The sequence below is a fragment of the Mastigoproctus giganteus genome, chromosome 7, assembly GCF_048544385.1.
Source record: "Mastigoproctus giganteus isolate SK-2022 chromosome 7, ASM4854438v1, whole genome shotgun sequence".
Taxonomy (NCBI): Eukaryota; Metazoa; Arthropoda; class Arachnida; order Uropygi; family Thelyphonidae; genus Mastigoproctus; species Mastigoproctus giganteus.
In genome coordinates this window covers 10,856,403-10,880,682 of record NC_143581.1, presented here as the reverse complement: position 1 = coordinate 10,880,682, position 24,280 = coordinate 10,856,403, and the positions used below count along the sequence as shown (strand labels likewise).

Genomic DNA, 24,280 nt, shown 5'->3' with positions numbered 1-24,280 from the left:
CACAGGGAGTTCCCCTGAATGCAAAGATGCTCACATAATTATGGCTAAAGGTTTGCTTACTTCCTCTGCTGCCCTCTTAATATAATTAGATAGAACTCACCTATACCATGTGCCATTTTGTGTTTTGATTTAAACAATTTTTCTCCCACTTTTCTCTCAGTTATTACACAATCCTTTAGCTCCCTGTTAGAATTTGATAAACATGACAGTTAAACCATTGATATCAAGTTGACCAATGTGATTGGTATCCTTCCTTCTAGTGTTTACATAGGTAAAGAAGTCCTTGCTGTTTTACTTTGCATCCATTCTGTATAGAATTAAAAAATTGTCTGAGACAACCGTAGCCTCCTTTACGAAAACAAAACCCTTCCCTTTACACTTGATGGTAGTTACATTTTTAAGTAAATCCCACATTAATACGATTACTGCCACCTAGTGGTTCTTTTGTTTTTTATCTAATAAATGAAGATGCATTGCTGCTAATGAGATCAAGAATATTGGTCTCTCCTTTTGCCTCCCTAGCGTGCTTCTGTAGAAAACAGACATCCAATAAATCCACAAAAGTCTTTCTAGTGTGCGAGTGACCATTCCAGAAATTCCAGTCAGTATCTGGAAAGTTAAAATCCCTCATTTTAAGACATCCTGATTTACCGGCCCACTCTATTTCTCTGTACATCAGAATCATTAGACCTATAACATACTTCTACTCTTATTTTACTTTTCCGATGCTTATATCACACCAAATTGACTCAATATTGCACTGGCCACCCACACCAACTGGACCTGCATTTGATGACTTGACCAAGTCTTCAAATACATAAAATTTATTTTATGATGTTCTTAGCATTGATGTACACGTAAATGTGCATGCGCCCGTGTTTATTCTCAGTTACCCTGACATAGTCATCTGTTTCCTTGTTCCAAAATGATCCACGGCAGGCCTTGCAGTTCCTGGTACCTTGGCTTCCGAGTTGCTGCATGTTCTAATAGAAGAGTTCGAGAGTCACTTTTACCTCTGTCTGCAGTTATTGTTAATCTATTATTCTGTGTATCCCCACACGTTTTCATGGGCCTGGAAGGGTACGGAACCTGATTAACATTTAAACTGGGGATTCATATGTTTCTATGTCTATATGAGTCACCGAACAATTACAACAAGTCTCAACTCCCTAGGAAGCTGCAATTTCAAGAAATTAAGCCAATTCCCGACCTTTTTCATCGCACCTTAAGTTTCAGATCATTTAATATTTGGATAGTTATTAAGATAGATCTTGTTTGTATATAAAAAAAGTTCTTTTTTTCGGGTTAGGACCATGCATCCACGATTCATCACTAACAGAAGAAACAAAATATGGATCAGCAACATCGAATTGGCTGAAAGACGTCTCAAATCTTATGTTAAAATTGATTGTCATGTCCCATAAGAAATATTAGTCTCATCAATAAATCAATTTTGCACAGTTGGTAGAATCGCTGTCCCCAACCTCACATCGGGTGGAAAAGACTTGAGTTCGAGTACCGTCGATGAGGTGAGGAATTTTTATGGGCCTTTTTCAAAACGTGGCTGAGTTATTCTGAGTTAGGCGAGGGAAGTAAGGATTTTTTATCCCGGAAACTCGGGTTTTTCGTCCAGTAAACAGAAAATCGACTTCAGAACCCGCAATTTGCAGATAGTACATACGGAGTAACATGACCTTAGTCGCTGACACTCCTAATAACATATTACAACAACAAGAAATCAATTTCAATAGAAGATTTTCACTGTATATGTATTTACAATGAAAATCTTGGATCCTTTCCCGATTTTCAATATAAGTGGGCTTTCTCTAATCAGAAATCTAGATATTTCTGATTAGAGAAAGTCATAGAACTATACGAGCAACCTTCGCACTTATTTTATTTTTTTAAGTGGTTAACGCAATTGTTTTCCGAATGATTGAATTCATGACACATATAATCGCCTACATTTAAACTGGTCTCTTGACCCTGCCACACCCCCGCGGCTATCAGGTAGAGCACTTGTTAGCCTTGAGTAGAGGTTGGTGTAGAATGGCAGCTAATTAAGAATTATAGGGGAAAAAAAACAGGAGGGGAGCTAAACGAAAAGTATAAAAGGAACATGATCGATCGATATTTTCATGAGCATTGTAACTAGTGTTCCAAAACCCTTAGAATGAATACCATGGTAAGTAGGATTTCTTTAAGACTTTCTGTAGCCTGTATGAATAACACGGCATTAGTTAAAGATTTTTGGATGGTTAAAATATTTTTGTACTTTTATGTATTTATTTTTTTTTTCAGATCGTTGTTTTTCTTGCTGCTTGCGCAGCTATTGCCCATGGAATCGGTGGAGCCCTTGTAAGCAAGGGTGATGCTGCTGTCGTTTACAGTGTGGACAACCAGAGGGCAGCACCATATGGAGGACTTGGCTATGGTGGCTGGGGATACGGTGGACTTGGATACGGAGGTTATGGAGGTTATGGTGGACTTGGATACGGAGGTTATGGAGGTTATGGACTAGGCCATGGAGCTCTTGGTTATGGAGGTTACGGACTTGGCTATGGAGGTTACGGACTTGGCTATGGAGGATATGGACTTGGCTATGGAGGTCACGGACTTGGCTATGGAGGTTATGGACTAGGCTACAAATACTAAACATATCAAAAGTAAGTTTGTTGTTACAATGTGATTTAAAACATCGATGAATTTTGAAATTGTGGAGTGATATCTTTTTAAAACCTTTGAAAGTATTTTATATCTTAGCTTTAAATAATATTTGTTGTTTGTTTTTCTTCTAGGCAAGATATGCTGTTTCTTCAGGGTAATGTATAAATGTTCCGAAGTTTCTTGAGGTATCCATCAGGAGACGCCGCTATGAAATGGTGGAAGCACCCCAATTGACTAGTTGTGTCTGTAAATTATGTCAAAATAAAAAGAAATCGAAATGTATTTTGTGTTATTCATGTCATTGTATAAATGGCTTGCGTGGCTTACAGACATCTACTGGTTGGTGGCAATATTTTTTAACGAAAAACACCACTTTCTACTGATATATAGTCTCTTCTATTAATTAGTATTCCAAATTAATTATATTCCAAATTAGCACTGCTTATGGAAGAAATAGGCCATTAATTTTATTCGGGGGATAGATAGAATGATTTTGAAGTAACACAGACTAGAACGACCGTCCACCTTTTGGTGGATATCGTTGGACATGTTGATCAAATTGTTACCCACTTCGGATTGGGTAACAAGTTGATGAACATGTAAGGAAATAGCAGAAATCGGTGAAAAATATGAGTTTAGTACGAAAAGTCTAAAAAAAAAAAGAAATCTAGAGGAAACAGTAGGATGATTCAGTGGATGGAGTCATCTCAAAATAATCTCTATATGGATTTACTCTATCCAGTAATGGTGGATAATATAAAACTTTTGTTGTTAGTTTTTTGCGTATAGTAATGTGGTGATAAATGGGTACGTAGAGTAAAATACTCGAATATGAAATTAAAAAACCTTTATTGCTGAACTCTTAAGTCATTGCAACATAACCTGCCATATCTATATATGAATTGAGTGCGGAATATCTCAATTTTTAACTTTTCCTTTACCCTCCTTAAGAACATTCAGTAATCGACAGGTTTTCTTCTTTCATTTGATCTGTAAAAAAAGAATAATACAGTTTACCAGGAATCCATTGCAGAATCAAATAATATAAAGTTATTATTTATGTTTACATATAAGGAAAACTCATTACGTCATTACCAACAAGCAAATAGAACAGATTTATTTTTTAAAATAAGCAAAATAGAATATTGTTTCATTTATATAAACCACATGAAATATGCTGATTGGTTAAAACGTTTCTGAATATTTGATACAATAACCAGAGGGCATAGTGCCTTTTCCTCTCTGTGACTGTAGGATAAGTATGACTATTCGTAGTTAGTAACGCATTCAAATGATGAGCGCTCATTAATTTTATGGACTAAAAAAAACATACTTATCCATGTCTTTTCGATAAAACATGGCAGATTTCTTCAACGAAAACTTCATTTCCTACTCCAAAGATATCTGTACAGATTGCCTCCTATTTTCCATAGTAAAACTGCTTATTTTAAAGAACAGTTTGACTCTTAAGAATGGAAGGCAATTTTTACTCCCTTAGGAGAGATTTATTTTTAAATTTTAGAAAAAGAAAATCAAAATATTGAGAGGACAAAGATACTTACATTAACTGTAGACTCAGTGGATTAAAGCCCTTTACCAATGCCTAGACCAATTCCACCAAGACCTAATCCAGCTCCTCCAAGTCCAATTCCTCTTGTTAAGACTCCCTTGCCAATTCCTCCAGCACCGATAATACCACTACCTAATGCTACTACGCGAATGGGAGCAGCAGCAGCACGCTGATAGGTTACAGCTGCAGCGTCATGAATAACTGCACCCATTCCTCCCAATCCAAGTCCTCCTCTCGCTGCTACAATTCCATTGCCAATTCCTCCAACTCCAACAATTCCATTGCCTAATGCTCCTACACCAATGGGAGCAGCACGTTGGTTATCATAGTTGTAGATCACTCCAGCATCATGTCCAATGATGCGAATTCCTCCTAATCCCATTCCGCCTCCCAAAACTCCTGTGGTATCAACGATTCCATTTCCAAGGGCAGCTACACCGATTGGAACAGCACGCTGGGTGACTGCGACACCATGTCCGATGACGCCCATTCCTCCTAATCCAATTCGTCCCATTCCAATCCCTCCCAATCCAATTCCTCTCATTCCAATTCCTCCCAGTCCAATTCCACCATTTCCTCCTAGTCCAATTCCACCATGTCCTCCCAGTCCAATTCCACCATTTCCTCCTAGTCCAATTCCACCATTCCCTCCCATAACTCCACCTCCAAGTCCTCCAACGCCAACCATTCCATTTCCTAATGCTCCTACAGCAGCGGGCGCAGTACGCTGGTTATCATAGCTGTAGACAACTGCAGAATCAGCACCTTTAATAACGACTGGAGCAACCACACCGACGACAGGGGCAACAACTGGGGCTACAACACCGCCACTTGGCATAGCATAGGTACAGCCAGCGTAGACTACGAAGAGGAGAAGCTATAAAAAAATAAAAAAAAAAAGAAACTATCATTCCTGAATTTAACAATTTTCTTTGCAGGCAGAGAACACAATTTTATTCCATTTTCAAATTTTATAAAAATAAATTAAAATAAATATATTATCAAAAACGGGTGATATTTAACGGCTTGTAAGGTTTTAAGATTGAACGTTAAATAAATACAATATGTAAGGATTTTTAAAATTGAATTTAAATTTAAAGAAAATTAAAACCAATTTTGCTTTTAGTGATACATGACGTTTTTGAAATGCATACTTTATTTCTTTTTAAAAACTGATTGTTAAGTTTAAAAAAATACGCAACCAATCTATTATACATTAATAAATAAATTCAGGCCCACATGTTTGTTCACGATATTGGCCTTGAGTTTTGCATCTACAAAGATAAATCATATATCATTTGAAATCTTAACCAATAATTGCTCTTGGAGAGACCCTCAGCCATCTCGCAGATCGACTCCAACTCTGTGCCCACATCTCAGTCGTCTCCACCTATTCGATAGGTTTCTGCCTTTTCAGCTGCTGTCATGTGCCCAGTCTTTGGATGCTGACCTTAATAAGTTTGCTTCTGACAGGGAATACAGACGCTGCATCCTTGAATTGTACTTCCCTGTCCCTGATCCTTCTCATCGAAGCTCGTCTTAATGCAGCAAACCAAAAATTCTATCTGATACGAAGATGGCTCTCAAGAGGGTTTATAAAGTTATATTCATTTCTTTAATTTGATAAAAAATATTTTTAAAAATTTTACTTTATTGAGAATCCGTTTGATTTTATTTTAAAATGCATGCTAGTGAATTTATGGGTAAAAAAAACTAAAATTAGAGCAGCACTTTACATCTTCCCTGGCAGGACACAAGTTAGGTAAACCTACTAATAATTACCAGTAATATAAAAATATTACTTTATTATAATATTTATTTATGATTAATTAAATAAATTATATAATATTTATTATAATTTGTAATATTAGTTTCGACTACCTAAATGTACCAGATGGCGCTGTAACTACGCCAAACGAAGTGAACATCAATAACCATCACGCCACAGGAAGTGCAAATAAATATATATATATATTAGTATTCTTTATAAAAATAAAAAAAATTAAAATGCAGTACTTTATCGGCAGCATACACAGGCTAGGTTGATTTATTAATATTTAGCAATAATTTACAAATATTACTCTATTATAATATTTATTTATTGTTATTATTTTTATTTAAATAATATTTATTATAATTTGTTATAATATTCGACAATTTAAAAGTGCGAGATGGCGCTGTTACCTTCATGCCAGACGAAGTGCAAATCGAATGCATTAAATATGGAAGTCTGCTATTCGATTTAAACAAACTTAGAAGATTGAATTGGAATTCTAAATTCTAGTTAGGACTTACCGTAAACTTCATGTTGACAGCTGTTGTTGAAACTGATATCTTCCGAATAGAGTGAGTTGATATTATCGTGTATCTGAGTGTCTTTATATAGCAAAAGTCTTTTATTTGTCCTTTAAAAATTTGCATTTTGTGGTTAACCTACATTCTACTAAATGAATAATAATACCGGTAAGGCGAGACATACCCTTGAAAGAGGGTGCAATAGAGTACTTAATAAAACAAAATTCGAATATTAACAAGAAAATAAAAGAAAATCAATAAATAAAATAACTGTTAGTCTAATGAAAGTGCAATGTTATTAGTTGGTACAACGCGATTTTGACTCTAATGAATGTATTATAATTTATCGTAATTATCATGAAAATGAACTATCAAGCATGGACAATAAGACTATAATAGCATAAATATTGTTTTAGTTGTAATATTTTCGTGTAATATTTCATATATCTAGACAGCTAAAACGCAATTAACCTTTATGTCTAGATTTTTGTTTTCATATGCAAATATTGCGCTTATCTCCACCATCAACGACCTGAACAAGGCCGAGAAATATCGCCTTCCCTTTTCCCAATTTTTGATTTTCTATTTTAAAATATCTTTTAAATTAATCTTCTTGGTAAGCGTTTGAACTTAGAGAAGATTGAAGAAATCGAAATAATAAAGAAAACGGAATAATTTCATAAAGGTATTCATTGTAGTGATCGTAAATAAATTATCTAAATTATAAATAAAATTATAATTCACGGCTCTAGTGGAGGTGTTTATTTATTTTATTTTTCACTGATATTTTTATGAAATTCTATAGGATATAATTATATTCTGTATCGTAGCAAATATAAACTTTTTCGAGGCGTGGAAAAAAAAATTAAAACAAAAAACCAAAAATTTAAACAGAATTAAAAAATTAAATTCAGTTTCATTTGGATTTCAGTGGGATTTTATGTATTAAATAATAAAATGGTTACCATGGTAACTTGAAATATTTAGGTTTAAAGTGGAAATAAAATATAAATAAAATGATAGTGTTCGTTGCTGAGTTTGTGGAGAAATGTTATCATTTAGATGAGTCAATTCAACAGTCATAATAAAAATAATGGATTATGGACTAAAATCCATAATCTAAAATCGCGTTCGGAAAAGAGAGAGAGAGAGAGAGAGAGAGAGAGAGAGAGAGAGAGATGGGCCGGGTGGCATAATATATTGCAGGATTTAAACTATAATTTCGAGATTATGTAATCTCGAAACTATAGTTAATCAAAATGTTAGTTATGTGATTCTTTTGTGAGGGCTGTTTGTAAAGTAAGGCAACCCTCCCTTTCTCAGCAGTGGATTGAATATATTCCAGACTTTTTCCTGCCATATTCATGGCATTTTAAAGTTAATACTTCTGTATTCATTGCACGATCAGCCTGTTCATTCCTGTTGAAAATCTATAACACGGATTCAACCGTGTCTTTCTCAGAAATACATTTAACTCAAAAATGGGAAGGTAAATTGTTAAACTTATAATTTAAATAACAGCGCATGCGTAGATTCCGAAAAGGACAGCAGCCATTCCTTATGAGTTATCCTCAGAATATCGTCAGTTTTCCTTTTACGTTATTCGCAGTAATGAGTGAAAGAGAAATTCAGGGCTTGTTCAATAAATAAATCAAATAGGGTATAAATGAGAGTTATTGTATAAAATTTTATTGGCACCAATTATCAATAAATGCTCACATTGTTACTTTTCAGTACCATCTTACGCTTTACCTAGACATGCGATCTTTTCATTTTTAAAACCTTTTTTCAAAAGATGTGTTTGTGTCGGAATAAGGACCACACAACTTCAGTGGTGCCCTCCTGGCTCTCATGGGTAGCATAGTTGGTAGGGTCGTCGTCCTCCCCACACTGGGTGAAAATGACCCAGTCTCTAGACTAAGAACCAGAACCCAGGTTCGAGTCCCGTCGATGAAGGGAGCAATTTTTATGAACCTTTTTTTCAACCTAGCTGAGATAGTCAGTCTCAGGCGAGGGTAGTATGGTTTTTTCTCCCAGAAACTCGTGTTTTTCGTCCAGAAAACAGAAAGTCATCAATATTTCTGGTTTTGTCAATAACAACCGATGGTCCCAATTCTAACTGAAAAACAACCCCCAGACCATCACGCTGCCATTGCAAACCTCCATCGTCAGAATGATACAAACTGACAGGTAGCTTTCTCCAGACATCTTCCACACTCACGCACGACCATCAGACTGGTAGACGTAGACCATATACTGCGATTCACAATCCAATGCACCACTTTCTATTGGTCTGCAGTCCAAGATCGCTTGCTTTTCACCAAACTAAATGGCTTCTGGCATTAGTCTGGGTGATTAGTGGTTTGTGGACAGCTGCACGATCGTGATATGCCATATCATGCTGTTGTCATTTGCGCATCAGTAACTTAAGCTATATTGTGCCTTGTGTAATATGTCTGTAAATTGCGTGTTCTGTGGACGATTTTCGATTTACTGGCCGAAAGACCCCGGGTTTCTGGGCGCCCATATCATGCAGGGCATTGTACTGGAGGTGATATGTATACCAATCGTCCACTGATGTCATATGCGTGCTGCGACAACATCGACCAGTGTTCTAAGTGGACAATTCTTTGCATGGCTCTCCTGTCACGTGTCTTCTGCTTTGGAGATTTTCCAGGTCGTTTCGTAATGGATTTAGCACCAGTTCTACTACCGTTGGGCGTGTGGGCATGTTTATAGTTGTGTCTGACACGTGATGGTTGGGTATGACGTAGCCAATTCTCAACGGGGGGGGTGCATACAGATATTAATGGAACTGCAGTGTATTCCAGTCTAACGTCAGCAGAAGAACTGACTTTGAAATATCACTTCACAATAAAGCATTTCCATTTCGATACGGGCTGCCATCTGTCGTTAAATTTGCGTTCTACACGTCAGTCAAATTCTATGTTGTTCCCACAAGTGTAATTGCATACTTACAATTGTATAGGTGGAGGTTGGTTTGAAGATCAAAAAGAATGCTTCAGTTTAACATTCAATGGTTACTGTTTTTTAATTAGTTGTTTTCCTTATCGCGATATGCTTTTTCATTTATATCATTTAGTTAAATATTTTTCTCAAAATAATAAAAAAATAGGTGCCTATCCTAACAGCCTATCTGCACTGCTCAGAGAACTTTATATTGCAATGTAAAAATTACCCCGTTTTTTTCGTTCTCCATCACCATGTGTGTGTGTGTGTGTGTGTGTGTGTGTGTGTGGTACAACCAAAATGGTATGTTTTTTTTAGACTACTGTTACATACGAGGTGTAGCAATAAAGTTCCCCGAATGGTGCAAAGAAAAGAATGCAATGAGAAGTAGCTCAAAAATATTTTGTTTTCATTTAAAGTAACCACCACTTGATTGAATGCACTTATTACACCGTTCTGAAAGTTTCTGAAAAGAGGAAGCGAAAGCATCCAAAGAGATGATTTTCAGTCTTCACAAGTGCGGAATGGGCGAGGGCATTGTCGTGCAAAAAGAACCAGCTGCCTTTCTCTAAATTGCAGTCTCATCAGGGAAATGCACTTCAACAGTCTTTGAAGCACTTGTACGTAGAATGCAACATTGCCCTCCTTCACGTACAAATTCCTTGTGAATCACACCCCGTTTGTCAAAAAACATGATCCGTGTTGTCATGGTCCTGCACTTATGTAAACGAAACTTTTTGGGCCTTGGTGATGGTTCTGACATTCCCTGCATGCTCTGACGCTTATTCTCTGGATTATATTGAACCACCCAACGCTCATTTCCAGTGACAATACAGTCAAAGAAATAATTGTCTTGACAAGTCTGGCTGAAGCAGAAGCGACGAAGGGTTGCTTCTGCTCATCCATGAAGCTGTGTGGCATAAATTTGTACAGACCTTCCTTTTCCCTAAATCATATTCAGAACTTAACGATTTGTCTTCTTATTCATATCCAACTTATCAGCCGTCATTCTGAGGGTCAGCGACGTTCTTTTTCCATAATTTCCAAAACTTTTGCGACTCTGTCCTCATTTGAGAAGATGACATGACAGACACATTATTCTTGGGTCATTGCGAACATCTTGCCGTCCATCTTTGAACCGCTTATACCATTCAACCATAGTGGTACGACTTAACGTTTCATCAGCATAAACAGTTTTTAGCATTTTATACCTTTCTATTGCATATTTTCCCAGTTTTGAGCAAAATTTGATATTCGTTTGTTGCTCGGTTGTAGAATCGTGATCATATACACAGCGGTACGATACGTAAATAAAATATGAGCAAAAAAAAAAAATCAGTTGGAAGTGCCGGGGATTGAACCCGGGGCCTTTCACATGCGAAGCGAACGCTCTACCACTGAGCTACACCCCCTTTTGTAACATTATTATTTTCTCTCTGGATAGAAGTCAAATTGATTATTCAAGGCCTGTGATTATTAACTTTTTGAATAGGGGAAACATGTCTTTAATGATTTTAATCGACTAACATTTTATTTGTATTTTAACTTGTATTTTAATGAGCAATGTATCCAATGAACGAAAATCAGACTGAAGACTGCTGATATGATCCCAAAATTTGGCAACACCCTTTGGGACATCGTGCGACATCCACTTTGGAAAGTTTTGGTATAAAAGATTATCTTGAGAGATCTGTTATCCGAATAGATTAACCAGAACAATCTACACCGTGTGCAAAATTTAAGGACCAGTCAGGTTTTCACCTATAGCTCCTCATTGGAGTGGCCTGAATATGGAAAAAGCATACCAAAGGAACCTCGTGAGGTACAGAAATGATGAAGGAACAAAACGGTACAGAGGGACTTTATCAGCAACATATCACTGGCTGCCATGATACAGATGCATCACTGCCAGAGATGGAACAAAGGGAAGAAGTGGCTCTCAGTAGAAGATATGGCCACCTCTAATGTCGATGCAGGCTTTGCACCGCTTATCCATACTTAGAACAATGTTGTTGATAAGTTCTTGCGGTAACATCGTCCATTCCTCTGTCAGCGCCATCTTCAGCTGGTGAACATTTTCTGGTGGGTGTGTACGTCCTGCTAGGCGTCTCCCCAGAGCGTCCCATATGTGTTCGATGGGATCTCTGAACACAGCTCATTTTGTAGATGAACAAGAGAAGCATCTTTACAAAAGAATTTAAAAAAGTGAGGTAGTTTCGGCAGGAACTCAAAATAGAGCAAAGAGCTACTGCTGTCTTTCTGTTGAATGATATTGTTAAATAAAAAATTGTACGAACTTTGCAATTTCAATGAACTCTTGCTGATTGAACTTCAGGAAAGTTAGGGTAACCACTAATTTTGCATGGAGTTAGATCGATGTCTTTGTTTTTCGAGAGAATTTAATGTCTTCTCCTCTTGGGTAGGACAGTTTGTAGGATCGCTGTCCTCCCCCACACCGGGTGGAAAAGACCTGAGTTCGAGTCCTGTCAATGACGGAAGGAATTGTTATGGGCCTTTTTCACAACGTGGCTCAGTAGTTGATACCAGACGAGGGTAGTACGGTTTTCCTCCCTGAAACTCCATTTTTTTTTATCCAGAAAACATCTCGACTTCAGACGTACAATTTACCGAAAATATACACGTAGCAATGTGGCCATAAGCCCCTCATGCTCCTAAAACCCTGCTGCAATAACAACATTTAATGTCTCCTGTATTTTATTAGAACAGTACAGAAGATTTGCTTTTGCTTGAAGATTGTTTGAGTGCAGGCCAGTGTCAGAAAATTCTTGTTGACTATTAACAAGAAAGATGTCCGGACATAAAGAAGAAAACTTCTTCATGAGTATGCAATTATTTATTGAACTTATTAACGATTTCTGTTACAATCACTTTCAAATGTGACCCGACGATTTAAATTAGTTTTGTTTATAGCAGTACGTACTTCATACATCCTGCAGTGAGGCGAACAAAGGAAAATACTCAAATATGAAATTAAAATTTTATTTGCATAAACACTTATTGTAGGTTGCTGTAGCGTAACCTGCCCAAAATACACGAGAATTTCTTTGGAAAATCTGAATTCTCTCTCTCTCTCTCTCTCTCTCTCTCTCTCTCTCTCTCTCTTTCTTTTTTCTTCCACAGAAAGGGTGTTCTGAGTTGGCCCACTGACGTGAATCTATAGTCTCCTAAAATCTGGAAAAAAAGGAAAAACAATTTTCATGAATTCCCAGCAGTAAACTAAATAAAGCTAAAGATTATGAAATATTACATTATTATTATAAATATCATAGAATAAGTTAAAACTTATATTTTATTGGGAACACTAGTAAGTAATTTCTGAGTTCCCTAATTATAAGTTAAACGGAAAAAGAAAAAGTAAAATAAGTAGTGAATCCATAAGATAATTAGCTCAATAATTAAGTGCACCATTGCCAAGGATTTCATTGACCAATGATGCAGCTCGCTGGTTGTCATAATTGTACGTGACTACAGCGTCATGCCCTACAACGCCCATTCCTTCTAATCCAATTCCTCCTAATCCAATTTCTCCCAAGCCAATTCATCTTCTTAGCTCCATGCTAAGACCACTGTTTCACAAATGTTAAGAACGTGAAATATTGGTAATAAAAATGACTAAAATAGGAAAGAGAAAAATATATTCAATATCTTGAAGATATACTTACATTAACGATAAATTCAATGGGTTATAGCACCTTTTCCGATTCTTAAACCAATTCCTCCTGCTAAGACTCCCCTTCCAAGTACAATTTCTCCTACTACGGAGTCCCTGTCAAGTCCTCCAGCACTAATAATTCCGCTACACCAATGGGAGCAGCACGCTGGTTGTCAATACTGTACATTATAGCAACATCATGACCAACGACACTCATTTCTCCTCCTCCTCTCATTCCCCACGATTCCACTGGCAAGTTCGCCATTGCCAAGGATTACATTGCCCAATGCTGCCACACCAATGGGTGCAGCTCTCTGGTTGTCAATACTATAGGTTATAGCAGCATTGTGACCAACGACACCCATTCTTCCTAATCCAATTCTTCCTCTTCCTACTCCCACAGTTCCATTGGCAAGTTCGCCATTGCCAAGGATTCCATTGCCCAGTGCTGCCACACCAATGGATGCAGCTTGTTGGTTGTCATAACTGTAGGTGACTGCAGCGTCATGCCCAACAACGCCCATTCCTCTTAATTCAATTCCTCCTCTTAGTCCCATTACACCTACACCCACCGCCAACCGTTCCATTTCCTAGTTGCTCCCATTCCAACGGAGGCAGCTATCTTACTTATTCTCAGCTATCCGCTGAGAATAAGTAAGATATCACCTTCCTACATATTTTTTGCTTTCCTATGTCTAATAGGGATAGTATGCGGATAACAGAGATCGTTATCCCATACCATATTTCAAACGGTGCTGTATGGGTGATGGTATCTGCTGAGAATAAGTAACAATAGTCTTCTCCTATGGTGAAGCATTACTTATTCGAGGTAGTGCAATACCATGGCAACTCGTTGTGAAGGTATTCACAATATCAGATATACTTAATGATGCCAATTTATAACTACTTAAGTAGTTGCTATAGTGGACATAGTGGACATAGTGTTTTTTGTTATGCGGTTCCCGTGGTTTCCCACAAATCCGCGTTAAATACTCTGTTAACATAGCAAAGCCAGTCAGTGTGGGTTATGTGTGAGTAGTGTGTTGTTTGTGTTGTTTGACTGGCCTCTTCGTTACTGGGAGGCGCGATCACCAGGAAGGATCCTCCCAGCATCCGTCCACTGGCACGAGGAGCCGGACCAGGGAGTAAAAGACATCTGACGGGCCGTCCACACTCTTGCAGGAGCGAGAGTGGGAAGGGCCATGGAAAGAGCGGAGAAGAGACAGGAAAGTGGAAGACAGACAGGATAGCGAGGATGATAGAGCGTAGGCATCCTGCCAGGCGAAACGGAGCAGGAAGAGTGCTAGGTGCAGTTGTGGGAGTCCTGGAGAAAGACTGTGGGTAGGAAGAAGAGAATAGGTAAAGTTCAAATTAAAGAGTCCAGGATCGTCACAATGGAGAATCACGGAGCGGCGTCGACAGGGCTGTCCGCCATTTGCAGTTTCATGTCTGGAAGTTTCCGGTGCTGGGTATCAGTTGCTGTCTAGAGGAGGTTATCCAGGAGTAGTGTTCGGGAGTTGCAGGTGATGCCAGCGACGACGAAAGACCTCGTTGGCATAACTGGTCAGTGCACGGAAGGCATCATTAGATTCCAATAACTTGGTTTCTGGACGAAGTGATGTAGTGTGGAGGTCTAGGAGTAGTTGGTTTCTTAGATCTAAGTATACGTTGCATGAGTGCATCACGTGATCCCAGTCTTCAGGTTCTCCGCAGGTACAGAGGGCATCCTCGACTAGGCCGAACTCTAGAAGGCGTCTCTTGAAGGACCCGTGGCCAGTTAATAGGAAGGAGGCATAGACGTTAGGGAAGAACCAAGTGGAACGTTGCTTGTTGATGTAGGTTACCACAGGAAGGAAAAGTTTAGTAGTTGCACCAGTTGTGGAGTTATTCCATCGGATTTGCCATAAGTTTATGAATTGTAGCCACACACGTTTATGTTCCTGTTTGATGTCGGTATCGGTACGGGTTTGAATAGTGAGGAATTCAGCTTCCTTATTCTTCTTGATGGCATGAGAAAGTCCGATAAAAGCGACGTGGAGGTCCAAGGGGAGGCGGCCTGTTAGTATCTGTAGGGCGGCAGTTGATGTCGTTCTACATGCGCGGGTCATTTGTAGTAGCATAAGTCGTTGAATTTGCTGAATTTTACGTTGAGCATGCACTAAAGTCATTCGGTGGTACCATACTGCAGCTCCATATGTGACAATTGGTATAAATACTGCTGAGTATAAAAGGCGTAGAGTTGGTCCTTTAAGACCCCAGTCCTTGCGGGTAAAGCGTGCTAACATACTGATGTAATTTTTTATCTTTTCTTTGATAGCTTGGATATGAGGAATGAAAGTTCTCCTGTTGTCCAAAATTACTCCTAGGTACTTCACCGATCGGTAGTTTTTCAGTGGGCGGCCATTAAAACGTATGGTAGGAGGTCTGGAGAAGTCCAGTTTGCCTTTTAATAGGAGGGTTTTGCTCTTCTCAGTGGAGACTGAGAGTTTATTTTCCGTGGCCCATACGGACAGAGCAGCGAGAACAACCGTAGCCTGGGTTTCTATGGTGGCGCGGGTGGGGCCCTCAATGATAATAACCATGTCGTCGGCATAAGAAAGCTGAGTAGTGTGTGGGTAGTCCCTCAGGAGCCAGTCGTCGAGTATCATATTCCAGACAGCTGGCCCCAGGATGGAGCCCTGGGGACAGCCTCGGGTTAGATGTCGGGTGATGCAGTGATATTTTGTTTTGATGCTGACCTTGCGGTTACAGAAGTAGCTTTTGAGGCAGTGGTAGAAATTCCAAGTGCAGTTAGAGACTCTGGCCCTCTGAAGAACGCCCGGCCACCACACTGTGTCAAAAGCTCCTTTGAAGTCAATGAAGATTGCCAGTACATAAGTTGCATCTGACTGTTCTGCAACTTTGAGGGTTTTAGATAAAGCATCAATTGTGGAGCACCCTTGTTTGAATCCAAATTGAAGCGAGGATGCCAAACCACTGGCTTCATATCGGGGTTGGAAGCGGGAGAGCAGCAGTCTCTCAAAAACCTTGCCGAGAATGGGAAGCAGCGCAATCGGGCGATATGCCTTGGAGGTACCTGTGGGATCCTTAGGTAAGAGCCTCAGGTTAGCATGCTTCCAACGTGATGGAAAGTTACCCTCATTCAGACAGGTGTTGAAGAGCTGAAGAAGTATCATTGGAGCTATGGCCCAGAGACGTTGCACAGTCTCGCCTTCAATAAAATCCAGATCAGGAGCTTTACCTTTTTTGATTTTTTTAATTGCTGCATCGACTTCTTCCTCCGTGAATGGTTCCTCCATGTTGTCTGGCTGGAAGCTGGAATTTTGTACTGCTATCGTCCTGTGGATGTCAGTGTCAGAGTTGGTGTTGTCCTGATATATTAGTTCATCCAGAATCCGGTTGATTGTATCTTCCCAGTGTGTAGTCTCAGACGAGTCATCAGAGCGGACAGAGTGTATGACGTCCGTGGATCCCAGCTTATTCCTCACGAGTTTGTGGACTAAACCCCACGGATTCCGATTCCCCTCAGTCTCGACAAGGGAACGCCAGGAGCTTTGCTTGGCATGGTAAATTTTGTTAGTATATTCACGGCGGGCTGCTTTGAATCGGTCTCTATACTGTTCTGCAATGTGAGCAGGTTCAGTCCTTCTCTTGCGTTGGTATTCTTTCCGAGCGCGCTTCAGAGAAATGCGCAGGTTAGTGAGTTCCTGCGACCACCATGGAACAGATCTTGGTTTCCTGGAACATTTTTTCATGGAAGCCTCTGAAGCTTTGAGGAGCAGACTCTGCACAAAGTCTGTTTTCTGCGCACTGTTCATTGATTGGTAGAAGTTGCTAGCTGGGTCATGAAGAGCATCTTGAATTACATTGTCAAACTGGTCCCAGTTCGCTGTTTTAGTAGAGAATCTTACAATATCCTGGATAGGCACTTGACGAGGGAGGGCAGAATCGGTGACACTGTAAGTGATGAGGCGATGGTCGCTAGTAGTGGCTGTGTCATGCACCTGCCAATGGAGGAGTCTATTGCGAAGAGAAGAAGTAGTTAGTGTGATGTCCAGGTTAGACTCTCCAGTTCCCGAAGAGTAGGTGGTTGGTTGTCCTGGTCTGTTGATGATTTCAAGGCTGCGTGAGGCAATGAATTCATCTAACATATCTCCTCTTGCATCGGTAGAGGTGTTGAACCATTGTGTTGACCGGGCATTCGAATCTGCGGCTATGATGACATCAGTGTTCTCTAGGAGGTCAAGAGCTTGTTCTAGTCGAGCTATGTGCGGGAGGATATCTGTACCAAATTGGAAGTATGCTGTTAGGACCGCAATACGGCCGAAGCTGCCTTCTATTGTAGCCCCCGCTAGGTGGGGAGTGCAGAGTGATTCTATCTGTGTTACTACTAAGTCTGGATTGCGGACGATGATAGCAGCGAGGCACAATTGGTTTGTCGTCTGGATTTTCCTGAAAGCCAGGGGGTAACCAGAGACCCTTCCACGGACGCAGTATGGTTCCTGAAGGAGAAGAATGTCTAGATTCAACTCGTCCATTAGGGGATGAAGCTGTGTTGCCACTGAGATGGATTTTTGGCCATTGATTTGAGCTATACGAAGTCTGGGAGAGGGGGGGTTGAGCATCCTATTTTCCATAGTTGGTCTTATTGCGTACTATATCTGCTGCTCTTCTATATACAAGGCACGCTCCATCCCGCACAGAGTGATCATAGGGTTTGTTAATTGCTTTGCAATTTGAGCATTTAGGAGGTGAGGCTTTGTTGGGACAGTTCTTAAGTAGTTGCTATGTACAGAAAAGATGCAATTGCTCTAACTTGTATACTGGTTATCACAAAAGTAATGTACACTGCGCATATGCTCCTTAATTCATACGCTGACTGACATTTACCAGGATAAAAATGTAAAGTTTAACCCCAACATTCGTATGCTTAAAAAATAGAGTTCTTGCACTAAATGTTTGTTCAGAGGTTTTTAAAAATGGATGGTGATATTGCTTCAGGTCAAATTACAGTTTCACATCAAAGATCTTTTATCAAACTTGAAACTCCTATGAGGGCGAACGCCGACACAAATGTATGATGGTAATAATCACTGCTGATTATTACCACAATTTGAGAGGAAGACAGACCTGTGAAGAAACAGCCAACGAATCTGGAATCTCAAAACCACCTGTTTGCTGAAATTTCCTTGAAGTGTTACCAAAATGAAGGGTCGCTGCCCGATAGGTCCTCCATTTTTTGTTAGATGAACAACAAGCAAACCGTTCAGAAATTGCAACGCAGTTCCTCACACGTTGCCCTCGTGGGTAGCACAGTTGGTAGGATCGCCATTCTCCCCACACCAAATGGAAAAGACCTGAGTTCGAGCCCCATCGATGACGTGAGGAATTTTTATGGGCCTTTTTTATAACGTGGCTGAGCTAGATGGTCTCAGGCAAGGTTAGCATGGTTTTTTCTCCCGGAAACTCGGGTTTTTCGTCCAGCAAACAGAAAATGATCGCAGAACATACGCAATTTACAGACACGGAGCCATATGGCCTTAGTCACCAATACACCTAAAATCCTACAATAACATACTCGTACATCACCGATAGGAAGGAGAAGAGTTTTTAAAATGTATTGTTACGATTTATGAGACATGGACACTCGACGCTGGAGCTGAACTGAGCCCACAGTCACCTCAGTTGGAGCATCCATCTCCACTAAATGTCGCCCGGAACAATCAATAATGCCCTCATAATCATAGGCCACAATTATGAGGGCATTATTGCCTTTGATCATATGACACTTGGAAAATCAATAACTTCGTCAGAAAATAGGGCTGAAAATTCTTTAGAAGCGACCACTCACACATGTTGGAAGTTGTGATCATACTCCATGTATTTCAGTCTGTGCAGCTTGTTTTCACCGATTACAAGTGGGAAGCACTACCTCATCTCCTTTATATGAATCCTTGTGGTTACGATCTTTACTCCAAGATCAAGGAACCGTTTCACTGACAGAGACTTCTGTCTTTAGAAGCGTTGAATGCAGCCGTGTCCCAACGCACCACATAGTTTAACTTCAGCAGACAGTTAAACAGCACTCAAAAATTGCCCTAATTTTGGGAAGCAGTGACTCCAGGAAACTTTTTATTATAAATTACGTTAAAAAAAATTCATTTTAAATTAACTGCTTTTGTGCATTACTTTAGGGATAACCCATGTATGTTTATGAAAATATATTTTTTAAAAAGTTAAATAATAATGGGTAAAGATCAGTTTTGCATTATCGATACGTAATTTATTTTTAATGCGTTTTTTTTTTATAATTAACTTTTAAAATATCCAGCCACTAATTTTAATTCTGCTTTAACTTTAAAAACATTTCAGGTGTCGCTTTGATAATAAAATAAAATTTCAGTTTTGATAATCATATTTCAGGTGGCGCTTTCAAAAGTAAACCAAATCGTATATTTCTCACTTGTTACCTTAGAACATATGATGTTATTAGATTATGATAAATTTAGACAGAAAAATAGATTAGAATTTCTGTAAAGTTTGCAAAATTAAAATTCTGCTAAGAGTAATTGACTGTAAACTTCATGTCTGCTGTTGACAACTTGTTGAATCTAAAAAATTCTTCAATTGAGAGTTAATATTGCCCTGTCTCTGAGTGTCTTTATATAGCAAAATTCTCCTATTTGTCCTTATTCGAAATTTTCATTTTGTGGTTAACCTTCCTTCAGCTTTCTAGACATTACTGGTAAGTGGACGTGTACCCTTGAAATAGTTGGAGAAATAACCGTACTAGTTACACGATAGGAAGAAAAATCAATAAATGAAGCCAGCTGTTAGGCTGACACAATTTCGTGATGTTGTCATCACAGTTTCAAGTAATTAACTATAATGAATACGGCTGTAGTTTGATTAATTTTATACTAATTATCACGAAAATGAAGTATGGTGCAAAGTTAATAAGTAACATAATGGGTGTATATTATTTTCATCTTGATATTTTCTTTGGATTTATCTTCTAGAGCAGGACTCGATGACTTTGTTCATCTGCACACCAGATGAAAATTTTATTTTATTGCGATTAGTATTATAATGGATAAATGGTGCAGGGAAGGGACGTTTTCCGCATCTGCCAATAAATAAACATATAAAAATAAAAAACAAGTTACCTGAAGGAAAACTTCATGACATTTAGTCTTCTGTTACTCTCTAATACTGCAAATTTGTGCAACACTGTAATTTTGGCATTTTTATTAGTATTGGCCAAAACTACCCGCGGGCAACTTATCCATTGATTAACAACTTGCTGGTCGAAGGAAAACTTTCTGCAGTCAGGTCTATAATATTTCCCTCTTCCTCCCTGTTTTTATCATTATTTACTTTATTTCCATCCCTAACAGCCTTATAACCCTCAATCAGATCCCTCCAAACTTCCTAGTTTACCAAGCTTTATGGTCCATATTCAACGTCTTTCTTCGTATGGATATCCTTTTGAATTGTAACCAAGCGCGTTGGGCGTCTTTGAGCTTTTTCAAGAACCTTGATGTCTTTCTTCAACTATAGCCTGTACTTGGACCAGTATTCCAAGTGATGTCTCATAATTTCCTTATACAGTGGGCGAATATTCCTCCACCATCTGGATAAGCAGTTGGTCGGTAAATCAACCAAATGATACTGTTGGCCTCCCTTGCCACCTGCCTGCAACTACATAGAAAATAAATATATGTCTGTACCATAAATTCCCCTCTCTCTCTCTCTCTCTCATTTTCAACTCAGTACCATCCAATGAATAAGTTATTTTGTGTTATTTTGTCTTGCAATTTGCAGCATTAAAACGTAGTTGTCACTTATCCCATCGTCCTTGAAGCCTATCCAAGTCGTCCTGAAGTAGAACTGCTCCACACTGGTCATTAATCTCTCGCTCAGTTTTCACATCATCACCAGATTTTGACACCATGCCTGGCTCCTTCCATCAGTATCATTTAAGAAAATCAGAAACAGTAGCAGCCCAAGCACCGATCCAGGGACTCCATTTCTAATTCTATCCCAGTCTGAACAGTTACCATTGATTGATTACAAACGTTTGCCACCTGTCCTATGATCATCTTGTAATCTATCCAAGATGGATTACGGGATCTTATTGTGATTCCAATGTGTCACTCTTAATAACTGGAATAGTATACGCCCTCTAGATGAATGGTAGAATAATAAAATGTACAGTAAAATAAAAATAAAATAAAAACCAGTATAGTAACAAAATAAAAAAATTAATAAATTAAAAAATTAAATTAAAAAAATAGTTAAGTGAAGCTAAAATTATGATACTAAAATACACGAAGCTTTTCTTTGTCAACAGTGAAATTACTGTGGCAGCACATTCTTAAATAACGCAGAAGGAACACGACTCCACTGGCAAAACAGTTCTTCTCGTCCAAGAATAACGGATAAATACTGAGCCCCTCGTCTCCATTAAAAGTGTTATGTTCTGAAATAAAATCCATATACTCAAGATCAATGATAACCACGCCTACTGAAGAAACCAGGCGATTTTCCTTCAAGAAATAGTCGGTCAGAGTAGATATCACAAAATCTACTTCTTTTAAGTGATCTTACTTTCTTCCCCACTATGCAAATCAAAGTATTTCATGTGAACGCATCAGCTCTTTGGAGATTTTAAGTAGATTATCATTAGTTTCCAGGATGATTCCTCTCTTCAGACTGGGAGAGAATTAGAAGTGGGATCCCTGGGTCCATGCTTCGACTGCTACTGTTTCTGAGGTATGGCATCAAAATTTAGGTATTATGTGAATATTGGGCAAAAGGTTAATGACCAGTGTGGAGCAGTTCTTATTTAATGTTTAATGGTGTCCTCAAGTATCCTGGAGCAGCTGGACAGAAGCATTTCCCGGAAGTCGGCAAAGGAGCATCAGATCAGGACTTGCGAATGCTGCGTTCCATCGCATCCCACAAATGTCTCTGGAATTTGGCAGATGAATTTGGTGGCCAGGATTGTACACGAAATTCTTGGACATGATTCTTGAACCATTCCTGGACAATGCGATCCTTGGGCGTTGTCTTGTTGAAAGAGCCTAGTGCCATCTGGATACACACCATGTCCTACATTTTGTCCTACACCATGTAGGACAAAACCTGGTCAGAAACAAAGCCTAGGTATGATTTCGCGGTGAGGGCGTGTTCAAGGGGGATTAGAGGACCCAGTGATGTCCATGAAAAATTCTGAAAAGCATAATATCATCGCCGCTGGCCTGGTTTCGTCTAACCATGCAGTGTATGATTTGGTAATTGTTGTGGAAGGAAATGCTCGTTCAGTGATTGAAGGTAAAGCCAATGAGGCATTAAAGCAATTAGAAGATTGGACAATAAAACATAGTCTACAGATTTCTAAAGACAAGACAGTTCAGATGTTAATGAAAGGAAAGTTGAGTATGAATAGAGCGCCAAGTGTGAGGTTGATGGGGAGACCTGTAAGATATGCCCGAGTGGTAAAATATCTGGGATTAAAATTAGAAGAGCGATTATTCTTTACCGAACATGTGAAATATCTTAAAGAAAAAATCAGTGTGTTGTATGCCAAGCTCCGAAGAGTAATAAGAAAAGACTGGGGAATCAAGGGTAGAGCCTTGAATTTGATGTACGATTGTTTATTCGTACCTATTATAAATTACGGTGCCGGAGCTTGGGTACATAAAATTGGGAATGTAATAATTCAAAAGTATTTAGTACAAGCTCAGAGATTTGCTCTGTTAGGAATCACGAGGGCATGTCGGACGGTCTCCTCTGACGCTTTGCAAGTAATTGCCAGCAAAATGCCTGCATATTATGAAGTTTTGTTAGCAGGGCTTTCATACTTAACAAAACGAAATATAAGAAAGACTATATGTGGCATGAGCACTTGTCCAGATGTCAACAAAGTATATATTAGTGGAGACCTAAAGACAGAAAAGAAAAGGTTCATGGATGAAATTAAAATTAGATGGCAAGAACATTGGGATAATTCAGATAAAGGTCGGCAGACTTATATGTTCTTGCCAAAGGTCGATATTGTTGACTTTAAGAAGAAGAGTTGGATGCAATTTGGTCTGCAAGCCACGTTTGTAATTACTGGACATGGACTGGCTTTGCGACTTTATCAACTTGGATTGCATAATACTGGCTTGTGCTCATGTGGTGAAAGTGAAACGTCTGAATATGTTATGTTGAACTGTGGACAATATGTTGATTTGAGAAATACTTTGGAACTATCAGTTGGAATTCTGGAGAAAGAGGTCCTCTATGTTTTGTTTAATGATAGACGTTTATTTTGTTATTTTAATGTTTATATTAATAGCGTATTTAAAAGAAGAAGATTGCTGCTAGATAGTGGTGGCACGCCTCCTAGCGGCGGGGATGGAAACTCGGGCCATTAAGACAATTGAGAAATAAAATAAAAATTCTAAAGATTGTTTTTTCTAGCACGAGGCTAAGTTGCCAAATATTATTTTATGTTCGGAATTGTTAATTCGTTCGCCGTTTAAATTAATTTGATTAATAATGTGATTTCACAGTTTAGACAAAATTCCCATTGATGAGCTAGCCACGGATGGGCTGAGGCCCAGGTAGTGGATTTCATAATGGAGGTCAAAATGAATAACCATGCAGTCTGATTGCAGCTGTTCACCTGCTCACGGTCGAATACGCACGTCAATCGGCACGATGGAGCTGAAACCTTGATTCATCAGACCAGGCGATTCTTTTCCACTCGTCCAATTTCCAGGAACGGTGCTCCAGTTCATTGACACCACCGCAGGCGGATGTGTCGATGATGGTCGGTCATCATGGGCACAAGAACGCGTCACCTATTCTGTATCCTACCGCAATAGCGTCCGTAGGATCGTGTGCTCAGAAACGTTACACTGTGTGCCCTGGTTCTCTTCCGTTAACTGAGAGATCGTGAGCGTCTGTTGTCCCAGACAATACGTGGCAACCGCATTCACCTCGACTGTCAACCAGTGGTGGTCTTTCAGCCCGGCACGTTGATTGATTGTGTGTCCCTCTTCGTACCATTCCCGCCACATCTCGAACGGCCGATAATGACCGCAGTTGCTGAG

At 39.1% G+C, this 24,280-nt stretch overlaps 1 protein-coding gene and 1 non-coding gene across 2 annotated transcripts; one reads left to right on the top strand and one right to left on the bottom strand.

Moving 5' to 3' along the window:
* The first annotated feature begins 2,144 nt into the window (after nucleotides 1–2,144).
* Nucleotides 2,145–2,949, top strand: LOC150082500 (uncharacterized). Its single transcript, XM_090378652.1, has 3 exons — nucleotides 2,145–2,185; nucleotides 2,302–2,666; nucleotides 2,799–2,949. Exons 1-2 carry the CDS (start codon nucleotides 2,174–2,176, stop codon nucleotides 2,653–2,655), a joined length of 366 nt encoding a protein of 121 aa, XP_090234778.1. The 5' UTR covers nucleotides 2,145–2,173; the 3' UTR covers nucleotides 2,656–2,666; nucleotides 2,799–2,949.
* A 7,893-nt stretch (nucleotides 2,950–10,842) lies between these two features.
* TRNAA-CGC (transfer RNA alanine (anticodon CGC)) lies at nucleotides 10,843–10,914 on the bottom strand. The gene has a single exon. It is a non-coding gene; the product is annotated as a tRNA-Ala (tRNA).
* Nucleotides 10,915–24,280: the final 13,366 nt, after the last annotated feature.